At 49.4% G+C, this 10,599-nt stretch overlaps 1 protein-coding gene across 1 annotated transcript in view; it reads left to right on the forward strand.

The window, feature by feature from the left end:
* Positions 1 to 6,763, forward strand: part of LOC111158770 (BTB domain and CNC homolog 2) — a 142,503-nt gene extending 135,740 nt beyond the window's left edge. The window contains exons 4-5 of the mRNA XM_022521034.1: positions 1,189 to 1,395; positions 5,875 to 6,763. Of these exons, the coding sequence (XP_022376742.1) occupies positions 1,189 to 1,395; positions 5,875 to 6,357 (690 nt within the window). The 3' untranslated portion in view covers positions 6,358 to 6,763. The remainder of the gene's footprint in view (positions 1 to 1,188; positions 1,396 to 5,874) is intronic.
* Positions 6,764 to 10,599: the final 3,836 nt, after the last annotated feature.

The following is a 10,599-nucleotide window of genomic DNA, read 5'->3' on the forward strand; positions in this document are numbered from 1 at the left end:
CTGCATCAGTTATCACCGCAGCGTAACAAATGACCCCCAGACTCCGCGGCTTAACTCGGTTAAGACCTTTCTGTGGGGCAGGAACTCAGGACTGGCCCATCTGAGCACAGCCGGCTTGGGATACCTCATGAGGCTGAAGTCAGGGGCTGGGCCTTGCATCCATGGAGGTTTGACGGGGCCTGCAGAGTCCACGTCAGGGTGGTTCGAGCACTGACTGGCCAGCTAATGCTGGTTGTTGGCCTCAGGTCTCAGTTGTTCTCCACACGGGCCTGGGGCTGCTTGGGAGTCCTGTAGGCTGGCAGCTGCTTTCCTCCAGAGAGAGCAGCCTGAGAAGCCCAAGAGGAAGCTGCAGCCCCCTTTATGACCCAGCCTCAAGGCACATGCTGTGACTTCTACCGCATGGTGGTGATCCAGGGGCAGGAATGTGCATCCTGCCTCCGGACAAGGAAATGTCAATATCACGTTAGAAAAGAAAATGTGAGATGGGATGACCATTGTAGTTTTGGAAAACACAGTCTGCCCAAGTGTCCAAGTTTGTATAGTCCTATGCAGTTCAGAAGCCTGCCCCATTCTGCAGATGAGGAGACTGAGGCCCGGAGAAGTAAGGTAACCAGCCTGAGGTCTGGTGAACGGACTAAAGCCCACATCCAACTCTTAGTCCACCCCGATGTAGACTTCCTGAGTTCTGCCGCTGCATCTCGTTATGCCGTGTCACTGAAAATCACGCTGGTTTTTTCGTCTTTCCAGCCTCTTCGAGGTGTGTTGTGCTCTCCTCATTCAAGTGTTTCAGACAATTCCTTAGATGATGTCTGTCTGTAAATTGTTCTCTTGCTGAGTTGAGGATCTACAGGAGTGGGTTTCAACTAACTATATAGCCTTTCTTACAAAATTCTAACAGTGAAAAAGTCCACATTTTCCACTATCTCCCATGCTATTTGCTCCAGAAATCCCAGGAGTGATAACCACATTATAATTTGTGTGTTCACATTCTGTTTGACTCTCTAAATATGACATCTGATTTGTATCTAAGACAAGATTTAATCACCACTTGCTTTCAGTAGCTTCCATCCTACCTGGTCATCTTAAAAATGAGGTTTTACTTTTTTTTTTTTTTTTAAGATGTTCTGCCCACTGGAATTCACACTAAAATCCAACCACCATAATCATATTCTGCTGTTTTGGTTTCAGGTCAAACTTCCGTTTCCTGTAGATCAAATCACAGATCTTCCGAGGAACGATTTCCAGATGATGATTAAGATGCACAAGCTAACCTCAGAACAGTTAGAGTTCATTCACGACGTCCGGCGGCGCAGCAAGAACCGCATCGCGGCCCAGCGCTGCCGCAAGAGGAAACTGGACTGTATTCAGAATTTAGAATGTGAAATCCGCAAATTGGTGAGTTGACCTCATTGTTGCTGTCAGCAACCTGGAGGGAGCAGGACTCGTGCAAGGCTGTGGTGGTAAAGGCGAAAGACATGCAGAGAAGGGTCACCATTCAGGGAGTTTTTGAGTTTATTTTGAGACAAGTTTCTCCGCAAAAGTAAGAGCCTTCTCTCTGCAGTTATGTGTGCCAGCATTGTATACGTACCCTTCAGCCTCCCTGGGTATAGAGGGAGTTACTAGTAGCTAACATTTATTGCATACATGTGTGGACTGGGTGTTATTCTCAGATATCTTTATAAATGATCGCCTTTAATCCCCACATCCACCCTGTGACTTAGGTTCTGTTTTCCCTCCATTTACAGAGGAGGAAGCGCGTGCAGAGAGATTTACCAGCTCCCCACTACGTGGCAGAGCTTGAATGCAAACCCAGATCTTGTATGTTCACCACCGATTTCTCCTGCCTCCCACAGGAGAACGTAGAATCCAGATAGGACACCTGAAGTCCCTCGCAGCCCCAGGGTCCTTGATTGCAATTCTGCCTCCAAGTGGCTCGCAACTCTTCCCTGGGCCTGAGAGTATTTTGTCTCAGGGAACAAGCCCCCATCTCCCAGTCTTCCCTCACTGGGACCTCAGTTCCCCCTTCCCCTTGGTGAGCAAGCTTAAGCTACAGGAAGTAAATCCAGGGCCCCTCGGGCTCCTGACTTAGCTTTGAAGGCAACCAGTGCAGTCTCATGCAGCTCGACCTTTCTGCTAGCCAAATACTGGAAACATCTTAGATGCTGGGTCCATTGTCAGGCTGAAGAAGAGAGAGGCCAGTGATGTGCTTATGATCTAAGCTCAGGTCCTCGGACTATACATGGTGATGCTTTGCGTCATGGTAGGCCACCATCCTGATGAGACCCTAAGAGCAAGATAAAGCATTTGAAAAATATGAGTAGGGGCACCTGGGTGTCTCGGTGGGTTAAGCCTGTCTTCGGCTCAGGTCATGATCTCAGGGTCCTCGGATCAGGCCCTGCATTGCATCGGCCTCTCTGCTCAGCAGGGATCCTGCTTCCCTCCCCCCCACTCTCACCCCCCGCCTGCCTCACTGCCTACTTGTGATCTCTGTCTGTCAAATAAATAAATCTTTTAAAAAGAAAAGAGAAGTATGAGGGGCGCCTGGGTGGCTCAGTGGGTTAAGCCTCTGCCTTCGGCTCGGGTCATGATCTCAGGGTCCTGGGATCGAGCCCCGCTTCGGGCTCTCTGCTCAGCAGTGAGCCTGCTTCCTCCTCTCTCTCTGCCTGCCTCTCTGCCTGCTTGTGATCTCTCTCTCTCTCTCTCCCTCTGTGTCAAATAAACAAATAAAATCTTTAAAAAAAAAGAGAGAGAGAGAAGTATGAGTAAATATTACCTGTTTTCAAGGTAGTCTTGGACCTCAGGGTCTTTTTTCCTTTTAATTAACTCCCATCCATCAGGGGAAACCTGCTCCTCACAGTGGCTCCGCTTGCCGGCAAAATAAAGCCCAAGCTTCCCAGCAAGACATCTGTGCTTGCTTGTGCAAGTTAGTCAGTAATTACCTCCAGCATCACCTTCCACTCCTGTCCTCCAACTTGACCCCAATGTCCAGCACTTTGCACTTCCTGCCACCCGCTGTTTCTGCTTCTGTCTGTGCCTCTGCTGTCTCCCCTCTACTTTGGACAGTCTTCAAACATTTTCTTTTCTGACTTCATCCTTCATCCTTTAAGAATCAAGTTACTGTCCCCTCTTGAGGAAATCCCTTTCCTGAGTCTCCGGTGAGGCTGAGCACCTACCCCGGGAGCCCCGATCTGACCTCTGGCTTTGTGGTTATCATAGCAGACTCGCCTCATCTAAGTGTGTGTCTGTCTCCCCAAGCCTTTGGCCCAGATGGTAGATTCCTCACAACAAAGACAGTGACCGGATCATCTCTCAGTCTCACCAGTGCAGCCCCAGGGGGCCTCTCCGGAAATGTCTTTTGCCTTGAAATGTATTTGAAATTGTGACTGGGTTGGGGGATTACAAATCCCTTCTGTCCAAATTTTTCTTTAATGTTGCTTTAACAGCAACAACCGTTTGCATGTAAGCGACGTAAGGAAGCAAGACACTGTGGCTGGTGAATGTGGGTCTTCTAAAGCGTGCTGGGCTTCTGTGGGGACCCAGCAAGGCTGAGCCTGAGGAGTACAAGCACCGGGGCGTTGAACACACGCCCGGGGTCATTCGGCCCTGCGGCCCTCTCCAGGAAGTAGAACGATTCTTGTCACCCATGTTTAAGGAATGCCTGATTTTATAATTAGAATTCTTTCAGTAAAACTTTGCAATATGGATAGTGAAGTCTAGTAACAATAAACAACAAATAATAGTCTAAAGCACACACCAGGCAGATATCTAAAGGACTTTGCTGATACTGTTCAGCTGAAAAACGCAGAGGGCATCTCCTACATCTCCAGCCCCCAGTTTTGGGAACCCCTTCGATAACAGTCCGCGTTTCCCCACTGACTGACAGACTCGTGTGCTCATCAGTGTCCAACTGTCTTTACTTAGAGCTTCACTCCTATAACCAGGGCCTGCGTTTCTAACTACCTTTCCTGTGGAGAGCCAAAACACTGTCCCCACGGCAGTTCATTCTCCTCTCCCTAAGAGTGGCCCTGGACCCTTGGGACCTCAGTAGGGGGTCAGTGGCAGAATGGGGACTGAAATGACCCTCCTGGGCCTGGGTGGTGTGGCCTCCCAGTTGCAGGCCCCCAGGTTGCGCGGCCACAAACGGTAAGAGTTTTTTCACGACGAGACCTCCCGGCTGCGCTTCGTTTCTCATCCACCGCCCTCTGGCCGCGGTGCGGTGCCCGCTTACCTGGTCCGGGTGCCGGGCTGGCGCTGGCAGGCGGGGACAGACCCGTCCGGTCGGCCCCGCGCGTCTCCAGCGCATGCGCAGTCCTCCCCACGCCCACGGTGCCTGCGACACGCCACTCAGCTTTTGCAAACTTGCATAATGTATTTCTCTCAACTTGCACTTGTACATCTGTTTATTTTTCATTTTTAAAACATGTTTTCTTGATAAATTTATAAATATTTTAGCAGGTGCCCTTTCCCGGTGTAAATCTCTGTCTCCGACACACACGCCCACGCTGCCTGCCAGATTGCGTTCGTGAGCAGCACGCGCAGCAACCGTGTCGGAGCCCCCACCTCCTGTGTCTGCTTCTCTCTCCTCCTTTCGCTCCCCTCCCCCCACCCCGCCCAGCTCCGTTCTCCCCTCCCCTCTGGGGGTGATGTCCGGTTGCCTCTTCTCTTTGCGTGCACCTCGTGCGCCTCCACATCTTCGCTCCCCGCGGAGAGAGCTGGGGTGACACCTCCAGCAGCCTCCCCTCAGCAGCGAAACTCGTCTCTCTGACGAGATGGTGGATTTTAGGGACATAAGAGCTTATGTGCGATTTTCTTGGAGGACGACATCTCGGAACCCCAGGCTCGTGGGCTAGGGCTCGTCTCCGCGCCTCTGTCGGCCCCTCGCGTGTGCAGGGAGAGCCCGAACCCCAGACGCGCTGCGCAGCCCCCTGTCCCCGAGAGGACCCTCTGTGTTCCGTCTGTCTGTCCGCCGCAGAGGCCGGAAAGCCTGCTGAGGTTTGAGTGAACCATGGGAAATTGTCCACAGCTGCTCTTTGTTGTTGTGATTTGTGTTTATTTGTTTTCAATAGACTTCTTTTTAGAGAAGTTTTTGGTTCACAGCAAAACTGAATGTCCCTGCCCCTTGCCCCTACACACTCACCTCCTCCCCCGTTATCGACACCTCCCACCTGACTGGGGGGAGCCTGAATCCTCACAGGGTAATCACCGGAGTCCAAAATTTGTGTCAGGGCTCACTCTTGGTGTGGTATGGTGTGCGGATTTGGACAATGCATCCACAGCGACTGTACAATGAGTAATTTCACTCCCCTAAACGTGCTCTGTGCTCCACCTGTCCATCCCTCTCCCCCACCCCCATCCCTGGCAACCACCGGTCTTCCCCCTGCCCCCACCCCATTGCCTTTTCCCAAAATGTCATAAAGTTGGAATCGGCCAATTTCTGACTTTCAAAAATGGCAGCCTAATACACTGGGGGAGATTTTTCAACAACAAAGTTTGGGACTGAGAGTTTTCTAACTGGTGCTCTACAAACCCTCAATTCCAGGAAACCGGAGCCTGGAGGCCCCGCAGTCCTCTGGTTGGTGGGAATGTTGCTGGTCGCTTGCCAGACCCCAGAGAGGGATGGAGAGCTGCCCCGGGGGAGGCGTCAGGCACATGGCACACCTGGATAGGCTACTCAGATAGGAAACTCGTGTCCAGGCTCCTTGAATACACGTCTTGTAGGTTCCTAGATCCCAGCCTCGTCCGTCATTCATGAGTGACCCTGTCATACCAAATGCAGGAATGGAAGCTGGAAATCCCCCAGAAACCAGGGCTTCTGTCTTCCCGTTCAGGTTTCATGGGGCCTTTTTTTTTTTTTTTCCTTCCTCTGTTGTCCAGGTGTGTGAGAAAGAGAAGCTGTTGTCAGAGAGGAACCAACTGAAAGCCTGCATGGGGGAGCTGCTGGACAACTTCTCCTGCCTTTCCCAGGAAGTCTGCCGCGACATCCAGAGCCCTGAGCAGATCCAGGCCCTGCACCGGTACTGCCCCGTCCTCAGACCCATGGGCCTCCCTACAGCCTCCAGTATTAACCCCGCACCTCTGGGCGTCGAGCAGAACCTGGCCGCCTCGCAGTGCGCCGTGGGGGAAGGCGCGCCCTGCTGCTTGGAGCCCGCGGCCGCTCCGCCCGGGCCTCCCTGGGCCTCCGGCGGCGGCGCCCCGGAGAACTGTACTTCCAGGAGGCCGGAGGGCGCTGAGCCGGGAACCTTCTCAGAGAGGGCGCCTGCTCTGGAATCCAGGAGCCAGACGGTGACCGTGGACTTCTGCCAGGAGATGACTGATAAGTGTACGACCGACGAGCAGCCCAGGAAAGAGTACACCTAGTGACCCGGCCCGCCTCCCAGCCTTCCCACCTCGCCCACCTGGGTGTTCTACGGTCAGCCTGCGGTGCTCTTCATCTGTTGTCTGGAAGAACCAAGAAGGAATTTGGTGCACACTACAGCGTTCTTAGCAGCAATACTGTTTCTAAGTATTCCCTCCTCTCTTCACGCGGGAGTGATACACAGTTCCCTTCACAATGGTGCTACCCCTTGCCCAGGCAAGGAAAGACGGTGGTGGCGACACTGCCTGTCTGTGGGTTAATTTCAGTCTCAACAGGGATAGACTATAACACCTCTAGGACCCAACCACGGATTTTTTTTCTCAGTGGCCCATGTCACAAACCCTATCTCAGGAATTTCTTCTGAATGTTCAATTTTTTTCATTGAAGACAGCTTCTATACACATCAAAGTTTTATAGCTAGACTGTACATATTATATATAATATATATATAAAATATATATATATCCATATGCAAAAGTCCTGCATGCCTCAATTTTCTCATCCTAAAACTGGAAACTTCATTTCTCATTTATCAACAGGTTCCAACATTCCTCTTCTTTTGTCTCCAATGCTAGAACTAGTTTGGTAACTGTTAACATGGTCATTTTTCTTGCTTCACAGTTCAATTTCAATTTGTACTTATTTATGGAACAGAATTCAATGTTGGAAGTTTTGTTTTTTTTTTTCCGAGGTTTTATTTCCGACCCTTTTTCTGTTGTTTGGTTTGCTTTGGGCACCGTCGGCCGGTGTCATCTGAGTGTCGTGGTTTGTTTTGTTGTTTTTTTTTTTTCCTTGCAGATACTGTACAGTCATGGTCAACTTCGCCACTTGCACTGAGTTTTGGGTCAAACCTATTTTCTTAAATGAAGTTGTTATTACTTCAGTATAACTCAAGTATACTGTATATTCTTTGCTTTTAGTTGAAAAGTAAGACATTTTAGCTCATTAAAAAGCACTCAGGTGATAATTATGTAGGAAAAATAATCTTGCCAAATAATGAATTCATCCTAGGATGTGTAGACAATAATCTGCTTGAATATTTTTATATTTCACCTCCTCCCCACCTTTCCCGGAAGCAAAGTTTAGATGCAGAGAGTTCAGAGTTGATGCTGAATGTTCAGACTCCTAAGTGGGGAGAGAGTTTGGACGTCCACTTGAAAGTGCATCCAAACAGCAGGAACCCATGATTTTGTACCAGAACTCAGCAGGCATTGGCTCCTAAAAATCAACTTAGAACTATTTTCTCACCCAGCGGGCGAGTCCCATTCATTTCAACCCATCCTTGGGCCTCTGCCTGCTCTTGGAAGGGCAGCGCAGGAGGAACTTCTTGGAAGGATTTGGCTGATCAGCCACCCCACTCCCGCCCCGCCCCCCTTCCCCTGCCCAGGCCCCTTGCCCAGCTGGGTTCCCAGGACCTCTCCCTTGAGTGGGTTTGAATCACAGCAGCTGGTGTTCTGCGTGGAAGCGGCATCCTGGGTTAATGCAGCTCACCCAGAGTAGGAGAGAGTGGGGGCACATGTGAGCCTGGGCTCTGTCCCTGACACAAGTGAAAGCATTTCTTTCTCCCTCCCTTCTCCACATGCTTTGAGTTGAATTCTGGGGTTTTTCTGCTCGTCTCTTGTCTGAAGGCAGATTTCATTCTGAGGCTTTGGACACGATATGGCCAAGGAGCCCTCCCTGCCCTGCCCCTTCCCCCACCACACACACACACACCTACCCTCACCTGATAATTTTCTTCTCTTGCTGCAAAACTGGTTGGCTTGCAACCCATAGAGAGCAGCTTTCCTTGGCTTTGGGGGCGTGCTGGCCCCCAGCCACGTTTACAGGAAGATGTGCCCAGACCCTGCCCCCAGCCTAAAAGGAGGAGGAGTCCCTCTTTCCCTCCCTCCGGTGGGCCCTCCAGCCTGGCTGAGGGAAGAGTCCCGAAAGGTTTGATGTGGGGTTGGGGTGGTGGGCAGTGGGGAGTACATGGTTGACTTTGTTTCTTTATTTGTGCCATTGTTTGGACAATATTAAAGCTGCATGTAAAAGGGGAAATTAGTATATGATGTAGGCGAAAAGTGAAATCATAGTAACATATGTTTTAGTATTATTAACTTTTTTCTGTACAAATATTAGCGCTAAATGTTTAAATATGTATGAATGCCAGAAATTTGTTGGTTCATGCGGTAGGATAAAAAAAAAAAAAGGCTTTTCTTTTCAAATAGTTCCGCTTTTAAAACCTGCCTCTGGGTTTCTGTTTCTCCTCATGTGCGTGTGTATGTGCGTGTGCTAGTCTGAGACAGATTCTGAGGCGGCTCAGAATTGGAGCTGCCTTTTTTTTGGCGGTTGTTGGAATTTCTTGGCCTAGTAGAACAGTTCTGTGCTTCACAGTGGAGTTTGCCTTTGTGGAAAACTGGTGACAGCTGGAATTTAAATTCAATGTGAATCACGTGAGGCACCACAGGTCTGTGTTATGGTGGTGGAGTCAGCCAACAGTATTTTGTTTTTTAACTCTCTTGTTGCCTTTTTTAAGTGACCTCCTCTTCTTTTGGAAAAAAAGAATGTTTCCTGCTCGTCTCATCACCGGGTCCAAACCAGCCTGTTGGTGTGATCTACCCTGGTGACAGGTCATCTTGACCACATTCCGTAGGTCTCCCCCTCCCCCCCAGTCTGTTTGGGCTGCGTGCATGCGCTGCAGCCAAGTCCGGGTGGGGGAAGGGGTCTCCTGATTTCCCTCCACCCTCTCTGCCCACATTCTCCGGCCACCACCTCCCTTCCCCCCGCCCAGCTGCTTTTCTCTCTCTTCAGCAACCAAACTCCTGCTATGGGAACTGGTTAAAAACACTGCTTGAAAAACTCTTTCCATTTCTTAGAGATTTTTTTTTTTAACGACTTATGATTTTGTTCACTATGTACCATAAACAGTGACTGGCTTTGTGCAATTGTCTGTGTGACCTGTCTTGTCTCCTTCTACCCTGAACCACGTGTTCCTAAGAATTGTTTGCGGGTTGATTCAAAGGGAGGACTAGCTGGGGACCAGAATCCAAACTGCCTCAAGTGGAGTTTTAAAAAACCAGCCTGTCTCCTTAACGTGGGATCCCTTGGTGCAGCCTCTGTCTTTTATGAAAAGGAAAAGCGAGTTAAGAACAGGGAGTAGTGTTTGCACAGCACGGTGACATGTAGTTGTGCTCTGAAGGGTCTTTCCTTAAAAAAATAAGGAAAGCACCTTGGACTGCTTAGGAAGATCCTTGCCATGGCCTAGTTGGGTCTCCAAATAGGTGGGCATGAACTGTTGGGGCAGGGACCACGGCGGAGGCCCCATGGCTTGTTACCATGTGCCTGGATCTAGTCCTTCCTTGGATCTGCCTGTGTCCTACTTGTGTGTCCAGAAGACCTCACTTCATTCAGGTTGGTCAGGCTTTGGGCAGGTGAGTGCTTTGCTGTATGTGTTTGTTTCTCTGCGTTATCTGGGGGTGCCTTGAATAAAATCAGACTTCATTACGTACTGATTCTGGAACAAAACTGTTGCAAAAACAAAACAGAGCTGGCAAACTGACTAGGCCATCCTGCTATTTTGATTCCGGGTTCCCTCACAATGACTCAGGCGTCAGAGGTGATGCTGCAGTATAAGACATTATTTTGTATATTGTACAAGTAATTTATTAACTGTCTTTCTAAAAGTATGCTGCTTTTAAGATGCACTATGACTTTGGATTTAATCCTTGTATTGCTTTCCCAAGGAAGTAAAAAAAAAAAAAAAAAAAAAGGCTAGCGATTAGAATGCCAACTGCCACTTCTCCTTAAAAAGGAGGCCAGGGACCAGCTCTAGGATTTGCACCAGCGAACTGCTAGAAATCAGGTGGCCACAATGTGAAGTTTGAAGGTATTATCAAGAGATCTAGGGGTGCCTGGCTGGCTCAGCCAGTAAAGCACGTGACTCGATATCAGGGTTGTAAGTTTGAGCCCCACATAGAGATGACTTAAAATCTTCATTTAAAAAAAAAAAAAAGGCCTAAACCTACACTTTCTTTCTGAATACTTTATGATTGCCTTTAAAGAAGAAGAAACAAAGGTGTATAAACTATAAGCCTTTTAAGAAATCCCAGAGTCCTGTCCCTACCTGCTGCTCCACATCCTGTGGAGCACAACCCTCTCAAAGTGGGTAGAGCCTGCAAAGCTACTTGGCTACAAAAGACCTACCTGGCTGGATCTCCACATTCTACCCCATTGAAACTAGCAGCTGCTTAATCAATAAATGACTT

The sequence above is a fragment of the Enhydra lutris genome, unplaced genomic scaffold (assembly GCF_002288905.1).
Source record: "Enhydra lutris kenyoni isolate GAN:26980312 unplaced genomic scaffold, ASM228890v2 scaffoldscaffold63, whole genome shotgun sequence".
Lineage (NCBI taxonomy): Eukaryota > Metazoa > Chordata > Mammalia > Carnivora > Mustelidae > Enhydra > Enhydra lutris.